The following is a 27,436-nucleotide window of genomic DNA, read 5'->3' as shown; positions in this document are numbered from 1 at the left end:
TTTGGAGTGAGCAGTATATGAAGGCCAACAAGGAAATCTGCCTATATCCTTTATCAGTCCTATCCTTGCTGCAGGGAACATGATTTAAAAGGGAGTCCCCAGGTCCTCCCCATTCAAGAGGAGAAAAGATGATGTCAGTGAGGAGCCTGCAAGGGTAGGAATTTGGTGTCATGTAGGAGGAGATTAAGAGCTCCTCAGGGCTCAGACACTGTCTCAGAGGACATATCCCCACACAGAAGAAAATGCTCAAAGTCACTTTGAAGGCCATTATAATCTCTTTTTAATGTGCATCAAAGCAAAAATTCTGTACATCAGAGAGTGAGCATTTCCCCAAGGATGGCCTTTATGGCCAAAACACAAATCCAAACTTCATTCTGACCATAAATAAATTACTGGTTGCTTTGTTGACTACCTAGCTCCTACAGACCCCAGGCATTTCCAGATTCTTGGAAAAAATGCTGCCTGTGCTTTGGGCACATCAGTTTTTAAAGGGGCTCAGTATAGCAAAGAAGCAGGTGCCCAGGCCTAGCAGGTGCCCAAAATACCTTGGATAAATCATGTGAAAAGACTTTAGTTTTGACCAGTGGTGTTAAACCTTTTACCTGGCAGGCCAGATGGGCAGTGCCTGGTATAACCATGGGCAGGATGGTGGTTTCAATCCAGAGCCCAAGGCTGGCACAGCAAGGGGGTAAGAGCAGACCTAGGGGGAAGGGGACATGGCCTAGCCCCATGGGAGAAAAAGGGGCATGGTCTAGCCCCAGCCCAGCCCCATGGGGGGAAAGAGGGCATGGCCCAGCTGGGGGGATGGGGATTATGATCTGGCCCCAGTCTGGCTCTGCAGGGAAAAGGGGCCCAGCCTTGTGGTGGGGGAAAGGGGCATGGCTCAGCCCCAACTCAGTCCTGCAGGGGGAAGGAGGTGTTGCCTAGCTCCAGTTGGGCACATGGGGCTTTGGGTTGGGGAATTTGGCAGAGGGGAGCATAGCTGTATTAGTGGCCACCAGTTATCCGCTACTAAATTTCCTGAGCTGTGGGTAGCACTGCAGGCCAGATGTGATGGCTCTGCAGGCTGCATTTAGCCTGTGGACTGGAGATTAAGCAGTCCTGGTCATAACCAACAGCCCTCAAACTCCACAAACTATACCACAAGTTTAATCAAGATAGAAAATATGTCCTATTTCAATGTTGATAAGTAGAGTTCATCCTTCAACCTACAATGCCATGTGTTCCTAATGAAAGCTGTAGTCAGATTGTGTTGGTGTCTCCTATTATTGGGTGCTGGAGGTATCATAATGTTATAGCTTGTCTATTTGTGCAAATTTGCTATTTCTACAGTCTGTTGTAATGCTAAAATAGAATAAGATTATACTTATACAACACTTTGCTTCAGAAGATGTTAAAACCCTTCACAAAGGCAGTATTATTCTTGTCTTACAGATAGGAAAACTGAGGCATCAAGAGGATAAATGGCTGATCTGCCCACCTGTGAATAAATGGCCCAAGATCAGACAAAAATAATTTATGGTGTCAGAGATGCCCAATCCATACCTGAGCCCTTCACAAGTGCTGCACTGAACACTGCAAGATCACATAATGGAAGAAATGACAGCAGGGAGTCTGAAATTAATTTGGTTGGGGAGAACCAACATGAGACACTATGTTGCTGTAGCATTGGTGGGCTAGCAATTGAGATAGCAGTAACTTCAGTATCATGGTAAGTAGCTAAGAGCTACTGTGCAGTAGGGTCAGGAACAACCCATGTGCCATCAGGAATGTACAGTAATGGCTGTGGAGTTAATTAATTTACTGTGCCCTAATATTGGCACACATGTGGACAGTGAAGCTTTACTGCAGAGCTAATTAGTCAACTCAGCAGTAAAGTGTATGTGTAGATGCATCCACTCAGATTTTAACTGAGAAGATGAAGGTGAAATATGGGCCTTTATCAGAACAATGAGTAATAAGCAGCTCTTGACTAGTAATTACATGTTCACACACAGATCCATGCACATGAATGTGCATATTCGCATACTGTTCTCTAAGCCCTAATGCAATAAAACCTACAGGTACGTTGTGGAGTGTCATGCTCCAATAGGACTGATAGGCCTACTACTTCAGAAATCAATAACAGAACTCCTGTTGACCTCACTGGGACCCTAATTTCAGCCCACTAATATCAATGTGAGGTTTTTTGACTTTGGAGAATATAGGGTCATGCTCTGGAAGTAGAATTGAGGCCTAAAAGAATGCATATCCTTATGGAACAATACAAATGGGAAAAAGATTTTGATATACACACATACACATATATATATGAATCATTTCTTCAGTGTCCTAGTGCTATGCCCCATCATGTACCCCAGTAATCAATACTTATTTGTTGACAGCAATTTCACCAAACTCCAGCTTTGTCCAGTCTTGCTGTACCTTTTACATTTGAGCATCTCCTGCTGAAGCAAACAGCTGTTCCTCAAAGTAAAGAAGTTGATCCACTTCAAAACAGTCACTTGCTCTAGAAACCACTTTTTCTAGGTATTCCTTGACCTCATCCTCACTTGTATTCTGCTGTCTTGCTTGCTTGAGATAGCTATAAACCCTTTCAAATACTTCCGATCCCAACTTCTGAATTGCTGATCTGTGAACAAATATTACATATGTGTCAAATTCAAATGAATCCATATTTCATATTTAAATAAAGCAACTGACACTGGACATCAACGACTGTATCTTTTTGCATCCAATATGTGTGCCAGTCTAAGGATCAAAACTCCCTATAGAACTTTCCTATGATTAAACTGAATATAAAAGCGATAGCCCTAGGTTAAAATTCTGGCCCTGCTGAACTCAGTGGAAGTTCGGTCGTTGTCTTCGTGGGAGCCAGAGTTCCAGCCCAATGTCCAATTTTATGACTTCTTTTACAGTAAATCTAGTTCACACATGCATACTTACTGCTTCTGGATTTTACAGAATTATATCAAGCCAGATGTCAGTGGCATATTGTGAGAAAAAAAAAAATCACATTTCATAAATCATCCCTTAAACTCTTATCAAAAGATAGGGAAACTTTTGTACAAGATGTAGTAAGAACTGAACAGACATTATTCTTCTTTATCAGAAGACACATCTGTACTTTGGTGATGAAAAACACTCATAGTCACCGAACACTGATTTACAGGGAGGGTCTGGTTCAAAACTGCAAGACTGAGAACTGAATTTTAACACACCAGAAGGTTTGAAACTCTTGTGACAACCTACAAACAGTGTGCAGCCAGTATGTTCATAAAAGGATCAGGGAGAAACTTTCCCTTTTACTCTGTTAAAAACTACATGTTCCTGAAGTACATGTGCTTGCAAAGAAGATTCTGTTCATTACATCACTTGAACCAAACTCCTTCTTAAACATAACCAGAGGGAGGTCACACCATTTAGCAAACAAACAAACTCTCCTCCATATCTTTCACTTGAGTTCCATGTAGGACCATCCACATAGCATGTAGTTATTGCAGGATTGGGACCTTACCAGCACTGAGCTGCAGTGTGCTATAAAAGTTTGCACTTTACCCTTACAAAATATGACAAGTATATTTAAACTATTGTGTTTCAGAATTTGAAGTGAGTAGTAAAGAACTTACAGGGGGCTCTTAAGACAGCCCCTCTCATTCACTCAGGTCCTCTTTAGGTTAATAAATGCACCACAGTGTATTAGTTGGTCAAAATATGGGATTGTCCAACACTGTATCATAATACCCATGCACAAAGGGAAAGAATTATGGCTGCACATGAAACTTTATCTGTGTCATTTCCTTTCTCTTGAGTGGTTTTTTTTAGATCAGAGTTGTCCCTTGCACAAATTCCAGCAATTTGCATACATAACCTTAACTGATTTCTGATAGCAGCAGTGGCAACAGACAGTCTCTCCTTTCAGCGTTTTTGTACTTTTTCCAGTAGTTCAATACCAAATAGATAGTACAGGATTTCCCCTGGGATTTTATCCTGGCATACAGCCATTCTTGAATATAGTTTCTCAAAATAGCTTAAGAGTTTCATTTAACATATTTGCCATATGCTAAAATAAATTAGAAGCATCTATTTTCCTGGGTCCACTAGACTGGTGTTCTCAGCATGGACTAAAAGTGTCCTTCATTTTTCCTGGATTTCATTCTTATGCCTTCACAGCTACCCTTATTTTACATAGATTTGGTACCCCATAATTTTTATTGTTGAAAATTCTTTACAGCCAAAATAATTAATGAGCTGAAGTGATGGAAAGAGTCACTTGGCCTAACAAAAAGAATCCTGATGTATTTTAAGATCTGAGTATCATTTTGAAGGGGTGGGATGTCTTTGCAAATCTGTTGCATTCTGCCTCACACACTTGGATGTTGACTGAGAGATTCAGACTTCAGCATTCTCAAGGTATTATAATGTCCTCACCTACACCTTTGATAACTGGTAGTGACTGGTTTACTATTAGGATGATGCTTAGTATACATTTCCAAGTCCTTTGTCTCACCGAGAAAGGAAATGGAATAGCACCATGTAAGATTTAAAGGCTGAAAACTTTAATAAATTTGGTTTTAAATGCCATTTACAGATTGGTTCTATCATACCCACAACCTAAGTTTAAAAGTGCACAAGGACTTTATGAAGACCCTGCATATGATAACAAGCTGCTCCATACTTATTTGTAGGGTTTGGGTTTCGGTTGGGATCATTTCCCCAGTCCTCTGACATAGAAGTAATGGGACAATAATGTTACAAAAGTACCAGAGCACCCTGAAACTCCTATTTAATAGGCTCTGGTGTTTTTAGAAAACAGTGATGGTAGAGAAAATAAGGAAAAAATGTTTAGTTTGCTATTTCTTATTTTCTTCTGTGTGAAAAACTGTGCATAATTGGTAACACTAAATCTTTCCATTAGCATATAAAAGGTTGCAGGGAAAACATATTAAAAAGCATTCTAGATGAAGCAGCCCACAGCACTTTTAAAGGTTTCTTGACTGATGGACAGATTACTATTCTGCTGCCTCACCCAACCAGAACTAAATACAAGTTCCTCCTACCACTGTCTTTGCATGCATTTCATCCCTCTTCTGATCTGCTGTTCAGCAATATGCTGTGTTCCCCTGCTGACTCATAATACAAGAGCAAGGTTAGGCTCTGGTAGTGAAGAAAGATGAGATGCACCTTTCTCATGGAGGCAATCTTGAATCTCCACAGGCCTGTCTTCCCTGCACCTGCTGGAAATCTCTGTCTCTAGTGCTGGTTAGGAGACAAATTAAAACCTTGCAAGTGAACTAGTCTTCAGCTGAGGCCAACCTGGAGTTTAGCTCATTGAAAAAGAGTCAAATAAAATCCTGTGTTTGCCAATAAAGTAAATATCTCAACACAGGGGTATCCAACTTCTGGACAGTCGTGAGGGGGAGGGGGTGCTGCATGCCATGCAGGCTACAGATCATAGCGCCACACACCACATGAGTCTCAGATCCCCAGGGTCTCCTTTGCTGTGTTCACAGCCCAGGCAGCTCAGTTTTCCTCTCCTATGCGTGCAAGACACTCCTACTCTCCCCCACTGCACCCATAGCCTAGGTGGCCCGGCTTTTCCCTGCCATGCACACAGACTAGGCATTCCCACTCTCCCCTGCTGCATGTGCAGCCCAGATTTCTCCCTGCTGCATGTACAGCACCCTTCCACCACCCTTCTACCTCCCAACCCCATCCCCACCCCTGACTCCACGAGCAGAGATAGGAAACAAAGACTGGAGGAGGAGCCTGGATCCTCTGGCCACCAAACTGCCAGAGCCATGGGGGTAGTGGCTGCCAGGTGAGGGCCATGGCTGCCAGGTGGGGGCCTGGGGACCACATGTTAACCCCTTAAGAACTGAATGCAGCCCATGAGCTGCCAGCTGGACAGCCCTGCCTTAACGCAACTGAAGCAGAAACATTGCAGAGGTTAAAATACTTCATAAGAAAATATTTTAAAGTAATTTCTACTGCAGCGTTCCATTTACTGTTTTTTTCTAAAGCTATGTGTTTAAATTTATCAGCCTTCCTGTCTATTTAAAGGTGATAAAAAATAAACAAGCATCTCTGGAGCCACTCTTGTGCTAATAAATGTGACCTGTGAACTATATCTTTTCTGTTTAGGTTGATAGAGCGTGCAAATTAACATCCAAGAAAACTAATCTGTATAAAACTCAATACCAGTGGGATTAGGGAAAATGTTCAAAGGTAGACAACTAAGGAGTGAGTGTCAAAAATCTTAACCTCTGCATTCACAAGAGAAACCATTTAGCTGCAATTTGAATTTCAGAGTTTAGGAAAAGTCATTTGCCACATAACATATTTCTGGGGAAGGCAAAAGAGGGAGAGAATTTATTCGAGAGAATTTCGTATATACTTTACTGTCAGACTTCATTTATACCCCATTAAATCAAACATACCTCTACTGACATCAAAGGATTTACACCAGAGGTGGGCAATTATTTTGGCTGGAGGGCCACTTAATAAGTTTGGGTTAGCTGTTGAGGGCCACACACAAAATCATTCAGAAGATTTATTTTTAACAAATTATAGATACAAAAAATCCTATATTAAAAATCAAATATAAACTATACCATATTTTAATTTATTTCAAAAATAATTTTTGTCCTGATTTATGCTTTTTTGAGTAGGGGATATGGAAGTGATTATATAATAGCTCAAAATAGTCTTACTCTTCTATTTTGTGTGGGGGTGGGGTGGGGGCCCTGTGTGCCAGCAGTAGTAGGTGGGAGGAAAGGGGGAATGGGGCAGGGGGCACATGCAGCAGGGCTTGCCTGGACAGTGCAGTGCAGGTGTAGGTACAGGTGTGGTCCATCCCCCCCCCTTCCGATCCATGGCTGCCCCTGTGGCACTCTGCATGGGGCTGAGTCCTGCCTGCTCTTGCCCATGGCAGCCCACACCATGCTCCCCCTCACACCTGCTTCATACCTGCCAACAGTACTGCCTCAGCCCCAGCCAGCATGCACATCTTCCCGGCAGGGCTGTCTTCCACCCACTCAGCTGCCTGGAAGCGGCTGCTCATTGCTCCACGTGGCTGAGTGGGTGGAAGGCAGCTGGGACCTGGAGCTAGAGCTGGAGCCCTGCATACTGAGGCTAGAGCACAGCAGGAGAAGGAGCAGCTGGAGGTGGCGGGGACCCGAGCAGTACCTGGGTGGCTGCAGCAGGAGTAGCCTGCTCCTGTGTGTGCTGGCTGGGGCAGTGTCATTGGTGGGCACAGGGCGGGTGCAGGCCAGAGCACGGCGCCGGCCGTCCTAGGCAGGAGTGGGAGGGGTTTGGCCCCATGTTGAGCACTGCAGGGGCAGCTGCAAGCCAGATACAATTAATTGACAGACTAATGTAAAATGAGGGTGATACCAGAATCAAGACTACTGGGAGGTGATACCAGTCTTTTCCATATGGTCATGGCCCTGCATCAGAAATAGGCCAGTAACAATTTTGTATCCCCGTGTCATTTCCTAAAAGGCATACCTGCAAGTTAGATACAGTTTCTTACATCTGTGCATGTGGCTCTCTTGAGTGTACATTCAGATAAGACACTTACATGTCTAAATAGGCTTTATATGGTTAAACGCCCTGTTTTGTACTTCCTGGGGCGTGCATTAATGAGCAAAGAGAGGTATGCACACATACATGTATGCATACTTTACATGATCTGTTTTCCTCAAACCCAATAATTTTCTCCAATAATTCCCTTGCCCACCAGGAAAAGGGACAAAAGGGGAGCATAAAACCAACTTCCTCCAGTGCACTAAGCAGTGCTAGAATGCAGCTAAGGATTGAGGACAGCATTCTTCATCATTAAATGATAAATTCAAAAGCCATTAAGATCACTCCAATATTTAAAAACTGAACACATTTCAAATACACCAGACTAAATTCTGCTCTCCGTTACAACAGCATCTCTCGACAGACCAGAAGAAGTACTTAGTACTAAAACTAGAAAATCCCATTTCAATCAGGACCTGCCTGTGGTGTTTCTAGTCACTCATCTGCAAACCCAATATTTCTCCTTCAAAAGCAGTGTCATCACTCTACTTCTCAGCCCTGTATTAACACCTTAAATCTTGATGTCAAATTCTGTTCCATACTTCCTCAAATGTTTCCACATAAAGCATTATGCTGTTGGATATTTGCTATACTAAAAGGAAGAACAGTGGCCTGTGCAATTTTTATCACAGCTGCCATGAAAAAAATATTTTTTTTCTCCTTAAGATATCCTCCCATTAAATTGTATGATCATCATTGCTGCCTATCAGCCATAAACTAATGTTATAAATTGTTCCCGATTCAGAAAAGCATGGCAAAGGCTTTTTTGTAAAGTATTTTGAGTTCCACTGGTAAGATCACTGTACGCTTCAACTAATATTCTTTATAAAGTCACTTCTGAAGCACAAGCAGCTTATTTTCAAATCTGAGATAAGATTTCAGAACATGACAATATGAAGGATGCAATACAGCAGTGTCTGAAGAAGGGCACATTGTTTATAGGATTACAAAAAGGTTGTGTATGACAAGAAGAAGATACTACATACAAGAAAGGGACAGAACTTTAATTGTTGAAGATCAGCAATTACTTTCACCTTCAGGTCTCCATGGATTTCCACTTTCATTACATTACTGCTGACTGAAAAATTATTTATATGACGATGCAATGATTATTTTCCTAATACATCCTTAATTACTTCATAATTCCTGCATTAAGACACCATAATTAGATATCATAGAAAGCTCTCTGATGTCCTACTTGAAAGATCTGTGAAGTCTAAGGCATATTTGGAATAAGTTTCCCCATGGGGTAAAAGGAAATATATTATATAAAGCTTTATTCAGACAGCTGGAAACAATACTTGTGATATTATTCTCCAGTGAATTTCATTAACTGACAAAAATGAATTTGCAAAACAATAATTGAAGCTGACATCTGCTCTTGAGAGAAGTGTAAATTGAAAACAGGCCATGCTATTGCTGTTGGCTATGTATTGAATACTGAAATTATAAAAATACTTGGTGAAAAGATACAACAGATATTCATTTTGTCAGGGGTGGTCCATGCACAATGCTGAGAACTAAAAACCATTTGTCTTGGCACTGAGACTATAATCATGTGCTGGAATCCAGATGACCTACCAAGGCTTTATTGTTTGCAGCTAGCAACAGTTTATTACAAACTTATCATTTATGGAAACATTCACTGCCTTTCTGGCAGGTACTAGTACAAATTAAAGTCCAGATCCTCTGGTACTTTTTAGCTGTTTTGTCCTGCCATGTCCTATGAAGATTTGTTCTGGCAGAATGAATGACGCTCAGCAAAATACATTTCTACTAGAGTTATGCAAGCAACAATTTGTTGGGGGTTTTTTCCATTTAATTGCTGGAACCCAAAAAAGTAGGGGGAAAGTTATTTTGAGTGGGTTTTTTTTTTCTATTTTTCTGGCAAACCGAAGCATCAAAAAAGAATTTCTGATTGAACAAACTTTTAGTTACCTGTCAAGTTTGTCTGTAACTTTTTAAAATTACACTGATGTGAATTTATAGAGAAAACATAGATGAATTATTTTGCTTTTTAAATTTCAAATAACAATGTCAAGAAGAAACATTGTTTTTCTGCCCTTTATGGAGAAATTTGTAAAATATTTAAGTTGCCTGAAATCTGTAGTGTTTTGTTTTTTTGTTTTTTTTTAACAAACAAAAGGTTTGACTGAAAAATTTCTTCCAACTCAATCACCTATATATATATATATATATATATATATATATATATGAACAATCAGGTATTAACCAACTGTTTCCATTTTGTTAGTGACAGGGCATTGCCAGGGCCCTCATCTCCTCTGCTTTTACCTATGGAAGTAACGTAATGAAGCAGAGGGGCCTCAGGGCACAAGCAATAAATAAGGTTTATAAGCCAATATATCAGAGATCAAAATAAGCAATTCCTAGACATTAAACATAGTCTGTGTCAGCTGTGTAAAAATTATCTGTCTTACTAGCAAAGATCAATGCTACCACACTAAAATAATTATAGAAGGAAGACAAAATGGCTGTTGTTTGATTACAATAACGTATATCAGTGTGACAAAGAGTTTTCTGTCTCTATTTTAGTTTTGAAGCAGGTTGCAGTAAGACTACTATTCTGTAATGTAAACAATATGTAACAGTTACAGCACTGAGACTGGTTTTTAACCAGCTCCTATTAGAATGTTACTTTTCAATCCATCTTAACATGTCTTCTTCAGATTTGTCAGCTTAGTAACTGTCCATTTAATGAGAAATGAAATTACATCAAATATAACAGCTCCACAAGAGCGTTCACTATGAAATCAGTCACCATTTACCATTCTCCTGGATATAATTTATATTATTAATGTTTTATTTAATATTAATCATATGTTCTATTATATATACACACACATATTGTTTATGTATAAATATTTATATAATTTTTTATATATTGTTTATATATATTTTTATATAAATTCGTATTTATATGAGACCCATTTCCTAGTCACAAATGAGTCCCTAGTGTCAAAGATCAGAAGTACTTTGGTCCACTTCTGGGCTCACCACCGAGCATGCAGGGAGTCCCTCCGCGCCCCTGTGGGACTCTCCATCCACCCCAGCAACGCAACATTCACAAGCTGCGCCGGTACCTTGAGGTATGTAGAAAAAAATATTTAAAGCTGTGTCTATGTCCAAATCTGTGATTCTCTGAATCAGCATCGAATCTTCACATTCAGAATCAACCAAATCAAATAGGGGACAGTAAATCGAATCAATGAATTGAATCACTGTCCTGATTTGGGTCGAATCCAAATCAAGTAGGGTCCACTTTGCACACCCCATATTTTATATATTTTATATATATAAAAAAACCAGGTCCTTAGTCTCAAGTGATGTAGTTCAGATCCTACAAAGAAAATGATCTAAACACACAGTTCACAGATTGCAATAATATGCTAAGCAAGCTAACATTCTCTCACTTCACTAAAATCAATTTAGTGAATATTCGTTTTTAGCACTCTGTCACAGTGTACAACATAAGCCAGATCAGGCAAAGATTGACAGTACACTGAATTTTAGATCTGATTCACTTTTCCTATTGTTTCATTTATAACAAAGCAGGTGTGAGTGTGTATGGATATCAGTTTTGGGGGTTTTTTTTGTTTTTTGCGTTTTTTTCCCCCCACAGAACACCCAACTGTTTGTTCATTGATGTTCGGAAAGGCAATGGTTGCCATTAAAAAAAAAAAAAACAAAAAAAAAAAAACAACCCACCAATAATTATGTAGTTAGGAATCGAGGACTGGGAGGACCTTTGTGGACTATCAAATCCCGTCGCCTGCAAATGTAGGCAACCGTTCATTAAAATTTTCCCCCAGATCTCTACTTCGAGCCCTCACACACACCTAGGCACAAACCTGGAAACACTAAGAACACCTGACAACTTGCCATACATAATAAGCAGAGATGAGGGCCAATGCCCTAGCGCTGCAATGACAGGAGAGTAACTGAACATATAAAATAACAGTACACTCAGTGTGGTAACTGAGGGTTTACGCTACATTTTTAAGGAGACTGGACTTCAGTGGTTCTCTGTTGGCATGCCCCCAGTGAAAGATGATCCATGATATGATCAGAAGCAGAGGACATTTCTCCTTCCATAAGGTAATTTTTTAACTAGAATTTGAAAATTGGGAAAAAAGGGATATGCAGACTTATGTATATGACTGAATGAACCAATAAAACAGCACCATAAATGTAGATGGTTATTTATTTGAATAAAGGAAAAAAAAAATAATCACCTTTTGCTATCTTGCATTAAAAGTTACTACTGGATGTAAGAGACCCATTTCCTATTCACGAATGACTCTACAGTGTCAAAGCTGCAAAACACATGAAGTCATGTGAAAAGTGAGATTAACAGAATCAGCGAGCAAGAAGTTTTACTTGGTTCATCATCACTAATAACAAGAACACTGCAGGCTAGGTAACAATTTTCCAACGTAATTTTTCACCAGGCTCTCTAAATAATAGTGTTGGTAAGAAATGGAAAATTGGGCAACAAATGACAAAATTATGTTAATTAAATTAATCAAACCTATAATGTTATCATTTTAGCTCTTGTAGTACATTTTAACAATAATATTCAAAAGAAATTTTAATGTAAAAAGGCTGCTGTAGAATTTAAGGCGCCTTTAAATATATGAAGTCTTAATATAATAAATTTAGTACGCCCAATTCACATTTATACTGTGAAGGGGCCTCTTTAAACAAGTTTTGATCATGCAATAGGGCCTTGGAGACTGTGTGTATTACGTTCAAGTTTACTTTGAAGTCCTTTTACACATCCACAGCAGTGTAAAGGGATCCCAAATTAAAAAAGGAACAGGCATAATATACTCCATGGAGGTGCTTCACAATTTCATCATTGGGTGAATAAATACCAAATAAAATGGGGTAAAAAGTAGCAAGCGTGAGCAGTAGGGCTAGGATTTTCAGAGGCATAGGAGGATTTATACATCCAAAGACTACCAGCTCTCAATGGGAATGTCTCAAGATTTGCAAAGGTACTTTAGGCACTTAAAGATGCAAAAAGCTGCATAGCAGTAACAAAGGTTTAAACAGATTATGCACTTAAGGGGCCCTCCATGTGCAAACGAAGGTGTGATATGATCTAATGCATGACCCACACAATCATATCTCCTGCCATGCCACGTGGACATTTCTAGACATTATAAAATTGAGAGTATTAAGCACTACCACTCAGGTGTACCTATGATAATAACTACATTTGTACATCAGTTCTACATCATATAAATCAAATGAGATCTACAAAACTGAACCAAGAAATTCCTACCTTGAAGCCTGTTTCCTGAATTACAGGTACAATACATATTTGTACTCGGAGTCAGCGTATTTTGGTTGTCTTACTCTTGACAAAAATCTTAAATGCAACTGATGAAATCTAGGGTGCTTTATATTTAAAAAAGGGTAGTTGGAACGGAGAAGGAAGGTGTAAGAAATCAGTGTCACGAGCTGTAAGATGATATAGGAGTAGGGGTTCATCCTTTAGGATGACGTTGCCAGTGGTATACTCTTGTCATAAGTCTGCTTGAGAGTTGAAAAGGTAGGAGTTGTGATTCTAGTGATCCGTCCTTTGAGATCTTTTCAGAGGTCTTTCCCCCCTTACCGAACCAAAGGTCTTAGACCAAGGTGGAGCTGTAGCTGGCTCGGGCTGTTATTTAGAATGATGTTCCTGTTATTTGGTTCTGCATATAATTTTGGCACCCTGCAAATTTTGGTGCCCTAGGCAACTGCCTAGTTTACCTAATGGTTGGACTGCCCTGCACACAGTATTAGGAATCTCATCTGCTTTGGTACTTTTGAAATATTTATCCCACAAATAGGTGCCTAGGCACCTTTGAAACTCTAATTCTGGGTATCTAACTGCCTCAGACCCTTTTGAAAATAACAGCCTAGATTTTTTTTCCATCTGAATGGCAAATACATGTTAATTGCCTGAACATTAATCATTTAAAATTTAACAGAGAATTTTATTAAATTTTCTGGCACATAAATAACAAAAGGGAATGTCTATCTTATTTGGTTTTAGCTGGCAAGGAGAGTAGAGCTAACATTTAAAATCCCCTGTAAAGTACAAGTGAGCTTCAAATACACTACAACCATGTAATAACGAACTCTGTTTACAGCAAATGATTTGTCAGAAACATTTAATGAACCCAACAGCAGGAACTGATTTTTCATTGTTATAATGCAGCAAGTTGACTAATCCTATTACAGCAAACACCCTTTTTAAATGAACTTTTCTTCTAGTCTCATGGGAGTTCAGTGTAGCAAGGTTGTACTGCAATTGCCCTTGCATAAAAGTGAAATCTTTATAGTTAAGGAACACCTTATTCTTCAATGTTTGCTTTTTTAACACAGCACATGCAGAGATCAATCATAAAAAAGGCTGAGATAACACTTATAATGTTTATATTGATAGGCTTCTTTATTTAGAATCAAGTTTTTTTTCTGGTGTCAATGAATTATTAATGAAGTATGTCATATTTAGCAGCCGACAGTTAATTTTGATAGGCATTTTGGCTGTATCCACTAAATATTATAATATGTTAATAGAGTAAATCACAGTTTGCATGGTTTGGTTTGAATTTGCCCAACCCTCCCCACAAATATCCAAGAAAGCCGAATAAACACTTGGGAGATCTGTAGCAGGAATGGAACTGCAATGAAGTCATTTCACGAAATCAAACTTTGACAGATGGATTGTGCATAGTTCCAAATCCACTAATCCCTTCACCAAACACCCTACACACAAGAGTGCAGATGCTCTAGATGGGTCCCCGTCACCCTGCCTCCACAAGGTATGCTGGAGCTATACAATTTCTGTGGCATTCAGGGCTTTCCACACCTGCAGTGAAAACCAGGCTCACACCTTTACAATTTACACATATGATGGGATATATGCTTGAAATCTAGCACTATACAATGACTCAGCTTTTTCACTTCAAATAAAAAGAAAAAAAATCCAGTGATTGTTCTTTTAGATAACCATAGAATTAAAGTAATGATACTATGGAAGACACAAAACAATGGAGCAAACAGTTAATGTCCTACCTAGGTGCTGATGAATGGTTTTTGCATTTTAATTAGTTAAATCATTATCAAGCACATCTGTAAATTTTACAAGGTCAGAATGCTATGCTTATTAAACTTTGCACTGGTATGTTAAATGGTACTGTTGTAAAACAGACTATATAATTAAAACTGTGTGAAAACATTCTCACATTTGCAAAATATTGACAAAATCAACTTTCCTATTAAGCTTTTGCAAGCATGAAAATTGAATAGCTACATCTGTGTATTATTGTACTTGCACAGCATGAGGAAAAAACACAGGATGAAACATGTTTTTCATGCAAAGTAAGAAGGTTTAAATAGTCATGTAATTCCCTTAATATTTTGAATACTAGGAGATATTTTTAAATGATCTTAGTCCATACTTTTAATTATTTTGTGTTTTGCTACTGAAAGGAAATTTTCAAACAACAAAAAATGATCTTCAGTATTAAAGATGATATTCAGTATTTATTAACATTTAAACATGATATTCAGTATTAAGCTTCTCTATATGTAATAATGTCACAGAAAAATTCAGAATAGTAATAATGAAATCATGAATCCAGGACTTAATAATTAATTTAAACAATTAAGTAGATATTAACATTTTCTTAACATCTGTGTATATATATATATAAAGCTTTCTTTTAGAAGTTAGACCTGCAGTCCAACTCATTTAGCACCAGGAAAATGCCTCTCTCCTGCAAAATTTATTACAATTTACTCATGCTCTGGCACTGTGATACATAGGTCCTTGTAACTCTTTGCCTACAATGATTGCCATCTTTATTTCTATAACATTAACTCATAGAAAATGCAGTGGTGGTGAAAGCTGTGGAACAAATGTCTCTGAACAGTGACATTCTCTCTGTATCCACTGGTACAGTATAGATAGAAGTGATTGGGTAAACTTCATTATACTACTGATTTAAATTTAGCTATGACCTGCAAGAATCAGCCCTCTGAGTGAGTGTGTGTTTAGTCCTTGTGTACATTTAGGGCCAGATCCTGTTCCACTTACTGAGCATCTAAGTGGACTTAAACAGTTAAGTGCGATTCCATTCCTCACCACCATCTTACCCTTGAGAGTAAGTCTCAAAAAAGCAGCAAGGAGGTAAAAGACCTACTGACATTTTGTATTAACTGTTTTTCAGGGACTTGAGCAGGGTGAAACAGGATTGCAGTCAAGCACCTAAGTCTACACATACACATGACATATGTTATAGAATCTACCTCTTAGTGCTTGATAGTGTAAAGCATGTAAATGACTTTAAGCATGCGTTACCTCTCTGGAGATTAAGGAATTATTACTCATGAACTTAACGTTACAAACATGTTGAATTGTGTTCTCTAACCTGGGCAACCCCACTGACACAAGAAGCAAGGATACTCTAGTACCAATTGTAGTAAATTGTGTAATGAGACCTAGCAACTGACTAAGACTCACCAGTTGGTTTCATTCAGGCCTTTTGATTTAAGCAGACATACTGGGGAATAGATTAGGGAAGCCTGAAGTACTGCAGCAGATAATGTGGGTCTGATCAAAGTCCATGGAAGTGAACAGGGCTATTTCTATTGACTTGACAGACCTAGGATCAGGTCTATAACTGGCATAGGGATAGGTAATTTCATATTCTAAAACTGTCCACAAGTGCTGTAATGACATAAAAGTAAATAAAAGCAAACGAAGGACAAAACAAGCAACTGCCCAAAGCATCTGTAGGTAGCAGCTTTCCAAATCCCAGGGGAACAAATAGATAGTACATTACAGGCCCCAACTGTCACTTAATCTTCCCTGGTGCATAGTATGATCAAAATGGCAGATGAATTGCATCCTTTACTAGCTTATTCAGACAAGTGAGCAGATACAATTCCTGCTTCAAAAACATCAGCCAGTATTTGGTGATATTTGTCAGACCTGTTTATAACAATCACAGGGGCATTAAAGCTAAACAAGCTAAATGAAAGTCATCCCACTGCATTATTTTGGGTGCACAGGATGAATGTTCTTGACATTTTAAAGGTGCCATAATTTCAAATTTAAAAGTACAGAACATTTTTTTCCTGTACAGCAGGGGGAATAAAAATTGCACCTTTAAATGTGAATCCTGAGGTGCATTAATTCTGTTTCCATTGCTCTGCGTGACTCTGCATGTATTCTGTGGAAATGGAGCAGTCACTGGTAATGCACTGCCTTCTACAGAAAATTGGATTTAAAACAAGCATTTTGATTTATTTCCTGTACAGGAGCTAAACAAAGTCAGAATGAATACAACCAACCAGTCTTTGAAGATCTTACATATATTAATATATGTCAAGTAATGCTGCACAAATCTAAAAGATGTAATTAGATTGGTCTGGGTGATGGAGGTCATAATGTTTTTGCTATAACAAAGTCACACCGAATGTATGAAAAAGCAAGTGAAAACAGTAAGAGCACACAAAGGAAGTCACAGGGTTTAGGGCTTCACTAGAAACTGAGTTCTAAGCAATTCTCCCTCTGCTGACCACTTGCAAAGGAAGTACCAGTTTGCTGCTATGCCAGTAGCCAATTGAAATCCCCTGCCTAAACTGGCTCAATTCTGCTGCTGAGGCAGTAAATTTAGGGGACAGCCAAGGCTTCATCCACTTCTGCCCCTCCTGTCCAACCTGTGCTTAGAGGTCTGAGGGAGTAACAGGCATGGATTCATTCCTTCAAGTATGCTCAGGCCTGGATAGTAGGGCTGGGCAAAGCTTCGGTAGCCGATTTGATCTGGAGGAGATTCGGCCTGATTCGGTGACTGAATCTCAGAATACAAATCAAATCGGGAGACCCATTCATCTCTCCAAATAGAATCAGAAGCCTCTGAATTGATTTGGAGAGATTCAGAGATTTGGCCATAGACTGTACACAAGAACAGGTTAGGCAGGGACTATTTCGAAAAACTGGAAGGGATGCACCCAAGGGTGCTGAGGGATTGGCCGATGTTATAGCAGAGCCACTGGTCATCACCTTTGAAAATCCCTAGCGATTGGGAAAGGTCCCAGACAATTGGAAAAGGGCAAATATAGTGTCCATCTTTAAGAAAGAGAAGGAGGAGGATTCAAGGAACTACAGACCGGTCAGCCTCACCTCAGTCCCTGGGAAAATCATGGAGCAGGTCCTCAAGGAATACATTTCTAAGTACTTGGAGGAGGAGAAGATGATTAGGAACAGTCAGCATGGATTCACCAGAAATGCCTGACCAACTTGATTGCTTTCTATAACCAGATGACTGGCTCTGCGGATGCAGGAAGAGCAGTGGATGTGATATACCTTGACTTTAGCAAGGCCTTTGATGGTCTCTCGCAATATTCTTGCAAGCAAGCTAAAGAAGTACAGGTTGGATGAATGGACCATAAGGTGGATAGAAACCTGGCTTGATCATCAGGATCAGAGGCTAGCAGCCAATGGTTTGATGTCTAGTTGGCAGCCAGTATGAAGTGGAGTGCCCCAGGTGTCAGCCCCGGGGCTGTTTTTGTTCAATATCTTCATCAATGACCTGGAAGATGGAATGGAGTTCACCCTCAGTAAGTTTGCAGGTGATACCAAGCTGGGGGGGAGTCGTAGATATGCTGGAGGGTAGGGCTAGGATTCAGAGTGACCTCAACAAATTGGAGGATTGGACCAAAAGAAATCTCATGAAGTTCAGTAAGGAAAAATGCAAAATCCTACACTTAGGAAGGAACAGTCCCATTCACCACTACAGGCTGGGGACCAACTGGCTAAGCAGCAGCTCTGCAGAAAAGAACCTGGGAGTTACAGTGGAAAATATGCTGAATATGAGCCAACAGTGTGCCTTTGTGAAGAAGACTAACAGCATACAGGGCTGCATTAGTAGGGGTGTTGCCAGCAGATCAAGAAAAATGATTATTCCCTTCTATTAAGCACTGGTGAGACCGCATCTGGAGTACTGTGTTCAGTTTTAGGTACCCCACTACAGAAAGGATGTGGACAAATTAAAGAGAGTTCAGCAGAAAGCAACAAAAATAGTGAGGGGGTTGGAGGACATGACTTATAAGGACAGACTGAGGGAACTGTGCTTATTTATTTTGGAGAAGAAAAGTCTGAAGACTTAATAGTAGTCTTCAACTACTTGAAGGGTGGTTCCAAAGAGGATGGAGCTGGACTGTTCTCAGTGGTGGCAGATGACAGAACAAGGAGTAATGGTCTCAAGTTGCAGCAAGGGAAGTTTAAGTTAGATATTAGGAAAATCTCTCTCACTAAGAGGGTAGCAAAACACTGGAACAGGCTACCCAGAGAGATGGTGGAACCTCCATCTTTGGAAATTTTGAAAACCTGGCTAGACAAAGCCTTGGCTTGGATGATCTAGTTGGGGCTGGTCCTACTTTGAGCAGGGGGTTGGACTAGATGACTTCCTGATGTCCCTTCCAACTCTAATTTTCTATGATTCTATGATACTCAAAGAGCTATAGGTTAGAGCAGGAGCCAACCAAACAGTCAGTGTTTGGTAGGGGGTGGGTTGTAGCCTGCCTGCACTGGCCACTGGGAACACTCCCATATACCTCCCAGGTGGCTGCTAAAGCAGCCCCTCTCCCCAGCTCTGCCTCCTTACCAGGTGGCAATTGTCAGCAGTGGCTGAGGAGAAAAAGGGAAAACAACCCCCTCCCCCACTGTAAGGGTCCACCCCCACAACTTGCTGGCTGGGGTCTGGCTATGGGGCAGGTTGGGTCCACATGGGGGAGGGCTCCTTCCTGCCCTCCAGCCTCTTGACAGCTGCAGCCAGCAGCTGCAGTGCAGCACGGCCCCACTGGAGCTGCTGCAGGGGAAGGGCTCCAGGTCTGTGTCCGTGCACCAGTCCTGCCCAGGCAGTGACGTGCCACTGCAGTGGGGGAGGAAACCTCAGACCCTTTTCCCCGCAACCTTGCCTGGGTAAGCAGCAACATGCTGCAGCCCAGCTAAGGAGGCTCCTGGAACAGACCCCTGGACTCCCTCCCCTGCAGTGCTCCCCCCCACACTGGGCACTGTAGGGTTGGGGTGACTGCAGGAACAGAAATCCTCCTTCCCATTCCTGCTAGGCTGCACATGGGGCTGGAATCAGAGGCTGTTATTGACTCAAGTGCAGGACTGGCCTGGTACTCAGGCAGAGCACAGGAATTTTGCTCAAGGCTAGAATGCAGCCCCACACAAAGTGGCCTGGGATGATGGCCACTGTCCTCTAAGTTAACCCTTGCTGAGATCTGGAACAAAAGTTCAATAAAGTGTTCTAACAGAAAGCACATAGGTTCATTCACATCCATCCAAGATCAACGCAGGGTGGGATCCACCAGTTTTAAAGCACTTTATACGCCATGAATGTCTGTTCTGTTATGGTTGTAAAGCTCTTTCTGTGTGCTTAAAGCACATTAAGTGTAATGTCTGTATCCATCCAAAGTTAACTTTTCTTTAATCACACCAACATTAATAAAACCACTCCTGGATTTAGCATGCTTAAAATAGGACTTATGTTGTTATGCTAGTTTACTGGCACAAGGTGCAAAGAATTAACAGATCAAGCAGGCCATCTTAAAATGACATGTGTGAGAGACTATCTATGTTTGACTTAGAGGATATGTATGTAAATAACAGCTAGGATCACAGCATTGCAAGCAAAATTCTCTGAATATATTTTAAAAGCTTTTGTGGGCACACTGCAGAAAGTGTTACTTGAAAATAAATGCAAAATGATGAACTGAAAGACAGCAGTGCTATGTGTCAGCTAATTTGCTAATTGGCACTCATGAAAATGCCTGGAATAACAGCCCTTTAGAATGATGTTTTATATCCATCTGCACAACTCATCTGTGACCCAGGCAATGGCAGAGTAAATTTCCTCACTGTCTGTCTCAATCCCCAAGCCAAGGAGTGAGAAGGTAGTTCATTTCATTATGCCCATTCAAATTTCAACCTCTCAAAAGTGATAGAGAGATACCAGCAAGTATCAAATGTAGCAGTGTTTATCTACTACATTTATCTACTGGGATCCAAACTAACTCCTCCATTACTGCACTCAGCATTGTTTGTTACCAGTGCAATTGATAGTGAAAATTACTTCACTAGGAACAGAGTTGGGCCAACATAAAGTCCACGCAACATCTATTTAAAGAATTAATTGAATCTATTATGCTCCCTCCTCCAACACTTACTTTCGAAATATGCAGAAATAAATTTGAATAAACTTTTCTCTGAGCTAGGCATAATCTGATACCCTGATTGTAAACATTATCAGGTGCTCATTCCATTAATTAAAACTGACCTTTCTTTCTGACTTTTTAAAAGAAATAGATTTAATGCCAAAGTCACAGATGCAAGCAAAATGTATGTATATGTTTGAGTGAGAGTGTGTGTGCATGTGTGTGTGTGTATACACATGCATACACAGGGGTCTAAATCAACAATGTTATGAGCATTCACGGGAATAGAGCAAAACATCACTAAAATGCTTTTTCTCTGCAGCTTCTGAAAGACAATTTTACTTACACTCAGCAGGTGATGATGAAGTCTTTTGCCTGATCACTGTATACTGCTGGGTGCAAGGCTTTGGGGACTGCTGTGCTGAAGGATTTTAATTTACTTAAAATTTGGGGCATAAAAGCCTTTTCTTTTTGCCCATATACATTTTATTAAATTCTAAACTGCCCTTTAATGTTCACTACTATTAAACTGACTCATTGTATGTATTCAGGGATACCTTTGTGAAGGAGCATGAAACACACCGTATAAATGTATAAATGTATAGTCTTAATGTTTTATGCCTTTTGATATTATCTGGAAAGAAGACACGGAATACATTCTATAGCGATATTCTATTGTTCTAAACTCCACCATATTAAGTCATAGTTTCATAGTAGGTAGGGTTGGAAGGGACCTGAGCAGATCACCAAATCCGACCCCCTGCCATGGGCAGAAAAGAATGCTGGGGTCAAACAACCCTGGCTAGGCAATTTTCTAGCCTCTTTTTGAAGACCCCCAGGGTAGGAGCAAACACCACTTCCCTTGGAAGTTGGTTCCAGATCCTAGCCGCCCTGACTGTGAAGTAGTGCCTCCTGATATTTAGCCTGAATCTACTCTGTCAACTTATGCCTGTTGTTCCTCGTTACTCCCAGAAGTGTTCAGGGGAACAGGGACTCCCCTATAGCCTGCTGGTTCCTCTTGGCCAGTTTGTAGACGGCCACCAAGTCTCCTCTCAGCCTTCTCTTGTGGAGGCTGAACAGGTTCAGGTCCCTTGCTGTCCTCGGATCATGACAGCAGCCCTCCTCTGGACCCTCTCAATGCTGCCCACATTCCTCCTGAAGTGCGGTGCCCAGTACTGGATGCAGTACTCCAGCTGCAGCCTGACCAGTGTCGCATAGGGTAAGAGGATCACCTCCTTGGACCTGCTTGTGATGCATCTGTGGATGCATGACAAGGTGTGGTTAGCCTTCCTTACTATGTCCCCACATTGGTGGCCCATGTTCATTTTGGAATCACTGCCCACATCCCACAAGGTCGAAAAAGACCCATCCACCACCACTCTCTGGGTGCAGCCCTCCAGCCAATTTACAACCCATCTGACCGTGTAGGCATCGATGCCACAGTCGCCTAATTTCTTAATGCGAATGGGGTGAGAGACAGTGTTGAAGGCCTTCCTAAAGTGTAGAAAGACTATATCCACTGTGACACCTGCATCCAAGGCTTTTGTGACCTGGTCATAGAAGGCCACCAGGCTGGTCTGACAGAACCTGCCTTAAATGAACCCATGTTGGTTGCCCCTAAGCATGATCTCGCTGGCCCCTTTCAGATGTGCTCCTGGATAATTTTCTCAAAGAGCTTTCCCAAAACCGAGGTAAGACTAAGAGGCCTGTAGTTTCCTGGGTCCTCCTTCCTCCCTTTCTTGAAAATGGCCCTTTTCCAGTCCTCTGGCACCTCGTCAGAGCACCATGAGTGCTCATAAAGCTGTGCCAGGTGTCCCGCAATGACCTCTGCTAATTCCCTCAGCACTCTAGGGTGGAGATCATCAAGACCTGCGGATTTGAACACATCCAGACCCACCAGAATTTCCCTGACTAGTCCCCAGCTCTGATCCTACAACCAAAGTCCAAGAGAGGGTTTTCCACATAATACCACTGAAGGCTTTGGGGAAATAAAATCCTGCTGCAATGGAACCCCTACCCCTAAAGCGTAGGGGTGTAAAAGCCAATGTAACAAGCTGTGTGTCACTCCCTATATAGGGCTTTTGTTACTAGTGGGATTACATGTGCCTGTCATACATCTTGTCCATCTGTGTTACACCTCTCCACAGTAAAATCTGAACCTCTGTGGCGACATCATCTCTGTGGCATGCAGAGGGTTAATTGATTCAGATCACTGTCCCTGATTCAAGTCAGCTGAAGATTTGATGCTGATTCAGAGAATCAGTGATTTGGACATAGACATAAGATTACAGACAGGCTCAGGAGACATGACGCCATGCCTAGGGTCAGAGATGATCTAGTTAGGGAACTCTTGGAGGGGCTGGACTGTATAAATCAGCAAGTCCAGATGCTCTTCATCTGAGGGTACTGAGGGAACCGGCAGAGGTAATAGCAGAGTCCCTGGCATGGCTGTATGAGTGCTAATGGTGCTCTGGCCAGGTCCCAGAGGACTGGAAAAGGGCCAGTGTGGTCCCCATTTATAAGAAGGGGAGAAAGGAGGACCTGGTTTACTATAGGTCAGTTAGTCTCACCTCAGTTCTTGGGAAGACCTTTGAGAAAATTATCAAGAAACACATCTGCAGGGGCCCAGCATAAGAGGTAATGCTCAGGGGCAACCATCAAGGGTTCATTGTGTGCAAAGTCCTTGGATGCGGGCATTGAGGTGGATGTCTACCTGGACTTCAAGAAGGCCTTTGACACTGTTTCTCACTCCATTCTCATAAAAAAATTCAGCGACTGTGGCACTGATGCCTACACAGTCAGATGGGTGGGAAATTGGCTCAATGGTTGTACCCAGAGAATGGTGGCGGTGGATGGGTCATTTTCGACCTGGAAGGATGTGGGCAGTGGAGTTCCCCACAGCTTAGTCCTCGGGCCTGTGCTATTCAATATCTTTATCAGCAACTTGGAGGTGGACGTGGAAAGCATGCTGTCCAAATTCACTGATGACAAAGATGTGGGGAGAAGTGGGCAGACTAGAGGGGAGGGACAGAATCCAACTAGATCTAGACAGATTACAGAGGTGGGCGGATGAGAATAGAATGGAATTCAATGCAGACAAGTGCAAGGTACTATGTCTAGGGAGAAGGAACCAGCAACATACCAATAGGCTGGGGAACACCCTTTTCAACAACACAATGGCTGAAAGGGATCTTGGAGTCATTGTTGACTCCAGAATGAACATAAGCCACCAATGCAAGGAAGCTGTCAGTAAGGCTAACCGCACCTTGTTGTGCATCTACAGATGTATCACAAGCAGGTCCAGACAGGTGATCCTTCCCCTCTATGAGGTGCTGGTCTCCATAGTTGGAGTACTACGTCCAGTTCTGGGTGCCACACTTCAAGAGGGATGCGGCTAACCCTGAGAGTGTCCAGAGGAGGGCCACTTGCATGGTCAGGGGGCAGCAGGCCAGGCCCTATGAAGATAGACTAAAGGGCCTGAATCTATTCAGCCTCCACAAAAGAAGACTGAGAGGGGATCTGGTGGCCGTCTATAAATTCACCAAGAGGGACCAGCAGAAAATAGGTGAGTCTCTGTTCCCCCAGGCACCACCGGGGATAAGAAGGAATAATGGCCACAGATTGATTGAAAGCAGGTTCAGGCTTGATATCAGGAGGCATTACTTTATGATTAGGGCTGCCAGGTGCTGGAATGGGCTCCCAAGGGAGTTTTCAAGAGGAGGTTGGATAGATATCTGGCTGGGGTATTATGATCCCAGCACTTGTTCCTGCCCAGGGCAGGGGGTTGGACTTGATGATCTGTTTAGGTCCCTTCTGACCCTAGAAGCTATGAAACAGCTTTAAATGTTTTTTCTGCATGCCTCGAGGTACCAGCATGGCTCATGAATGTTGCGATGCTGGGGCTTATGGAGCGTCCAACAGGATTGGTTGTGGGGGGACCCCGGGTGCCCCCCAGACCCAGGAGGCACCAGTCACAGAGCCATGGAGTTGGGGGGGGGGGGCCCCCGCCCCCCCCCCCCCCCCCACGGGGGGGGTTTTGTCCCCGCCGGGGGGGGGGGGGGGGGGCCCAGCGCGCTCTCCGGCAGAGCCAGAAGTGGACTGGAAGTGCTTCTGATCCACTTCTGGGTCTGCTGCAGAGCGCACTGGGGAGCCCCCCACCACTGCTGTGGGATGCTGCATGTGCCCCAGCATCACAGCATTAACGAGCCGCCTGCTATCTTGAGGTATGTAGAATAAACATTTAAAGCTGTGTCTATGTCTGAATTGCCGAATCTTTCCGAAACTCTTCGAATCAATTCAAAGGGTTCTGATTTGATTTGGACAGATTAAAGGGTCCTCTGATTCGATTCGGATTTAGAGATTCGGCTACTGAATCGGGCCGAATTGAATCAGGGACCAAAGCTTCACACAGCCCTACATATAATCAATGGGTGCTTGTACACATGATGAAAATTGCCCTTTTTTCCAGTTTAGTTGCATCATACATTACATGTACAGGTTTTTTGTGATTTAAATGAGCCCCAACTAACCCAAATTCTTAACAGAATTTGGATTTAGATTTGTCAGTCTAAGATATGGGAGACCTTGATTTAAGTAAGAGATAAAGTTATACTGCTTTGACAAAAGAAAATATTTTCTGATCAACAGCAGAAGTAAATCTTGTTGAATTTTTCCTGTTTTGTGTTAAATGTTTTGTAAATCTCTGGGACAAGCTTTCTTCAAATTCAGTTAATGAGCCAATGGCCACACCAAGAGATGTAGAGAGGTTAGGTCCAGATGAAGATGTTGCCCATTGTCCTGGGAAACCATGCTTGTAGACATATGGTAATGTTACGGGGGGATGTATAGAAGCTTTGTACAAATCTAGTTTCCACAAATCTAGTGTAGGTCAGTGATAAAATTTTACAGCATAGTATCATCACTCCCAGAGACAAGGGTGTGAGAAACACATCTGCTAGAGATCATGATCTCTAGCTCTCTTTGGAGCAGAAGTTTTGACACTTCTGTGTTCTTTTTCATGATGAACAACCCTATGCATTGGGAACTGTTTCAGGAAAAATTTGAATAGCAGAACCTATGACTTATGGTCACAGAAAAACTGCCAGCATAATCAATGCATCAGTGTATTCTGTATGTGTAGCAGACAGAGAGATAATTGTAACTAGTAGGAGATACACTCATTCTACAAATGAATGGCTTGTTCAGCAGAGTAGAGCTGATTCCTCCTTGTCTGTTTACATAAAACTATTGTCTGTCATAACTTGAAATGACAGAAACTGATTTATGACAGTTGACATGCCATCAAACCTGCTTTGGAGTAAAAAAATAAAAACACCTTACGTTTGTAGAGATGAGAAATGCTCCTATCAATTTTGTGTGTTGAACTGGCACTATTAAGGCTTTCTTTTTGTTGGCTGCAAACCTCAAAGTTAAATCCCCTGGTGTGCTAAACTGCATTGCCAAACATGATGGAATCAAAGTAATGAATTAAAAGGTGGCAGCATGGAGAAGACAAGGCTGACAAGGTTGTTACCGAGAGCTGACAACTAATTTGAGAGTCCTATCTCTGGTTCTGAGAGCCCAAAGGGGAAGGTACCATGCATTCTATCCTGAAGGTACTTTGTGACTGACTCTTTGTATTAGGCTCTCTATGGGTCTGCAAACAGAAATTTGGAGATGTTAGGGAGAGGTTAGATCACATTAAAAATAGCCACCTGACCTTACCTAGTTTCACCCAGGTGCTGACCTTACATTAGTTAGGTGGATCTACATGCAAACCATATAGAAAATCAGGACAGTTAGATCAGTCTAAAAATGGCTGAACTAAGTGAACTATACCTCTGAGGTGGTCTAACTTAGCTCAGGTCCATTGAGATTAATCTAACTGAACTTCTTTACAGTTCCAGTGCAGCCCCAAGGTTGGGAAAGCCCAGCCACTGGTCCCAACTCCAGAGCTGGACTTTCCTACACTCTCCCTGGCCTTGGCTATTTTTAGGCCCACCCCTTGCCCCACTCCCAGATGGACTGTCCCACAGACTGGCCAGCCCCACCTCCAGTCCACCAAACCCAACATCCCACAAGCCAGTTTTATCAGCATTTGTTGATGCCAGGAGCTGAGAAAGTAAGTCAGGGTGTGGGGAGGGGCAGGAGGAATGAGAAATTAGGTTTGCCAGAGGGGTTATTTGTCTGGGGGTGTGGGGTTCAGGGGCTAAAAATAGCCCCTGGTCCTGGTGGGTAGGGAAGACAGCCCCCCCCATCCCTCCAAGCCTCCTCTGCAGACCCTGAGAGCCCCCCGATCCTGCCAAACCCTTCCAGACCCCAGCAACCCCACACAGACCCTGTCTGACCCCACTCCGATCCCCTGATGCCCCTGTGGACCCTACCTGTCCCCTCCAATCTCCCTTTAGAGCCTGCTTGCCCCCCCAATCTCCCCAACCTCCTTGTTAGCCCCCCCAGACTTGCTTTAGGTCAGGTGGCTATTTTTAACTCAAGCTATTCTCTGCCTAACCTCCCCAAATGTCTGTACGTATGCAGCAAACAGACCTAGAGCCACCTTTAGTTAGTGGCAAGAAGAGAGGTTTCCCACTCCCTGTTTAAAAAA

At 41.9% G+C, this 27,436-nt stretch overlaps 1 protein-coding gene across 2 annotated transcripts in view; it reads right to left on the bottom strand.

The window, feature by feature from the left end:
• Positions 1 to 263: 263 nt before the first annotated feature.
• Positions 264 to 27,436, bottom strand: part of NEK11 (NIMA related kinase 11) — a 185,456-nt gene continuing 158,283 nt past the window's right edge. For both annotated transcript variants that reach the window (XM_019536805.1, XM_019536796.1), the window contains exon 16: positions 264 to 2,632. In XM_019536805.1, coding sequence (XP_019392350.1) covers positions 2,428 to 2,632 — 205 coding nt within the window. In that variant the 3' untranslated portion in view covers positions 264 to 2,427. The remainder of the gene's footprint in view (positions 2,633 to 27,436) is intronic.

This window comes from Crocodylus porosus, unplaced genomic scaffold (genome assembly GCF_001723895.1).
Source record: "Crocodylus porosus isolate Cpor-Errol unplaced genomic scaffold, CroPor_comp1, whole genome shotgun sequence".
In the NCBI taxonomy this organism is placed as follows: domain Eukaryota; kingdom Metazoa; phylum Chordata; order Crocodylia; family Crocodylidae; genus Crocodylus; species Crocodylus porosus.
This window is presented reverse-complemented; position numbering and strand designations above follow the sequence as displayed.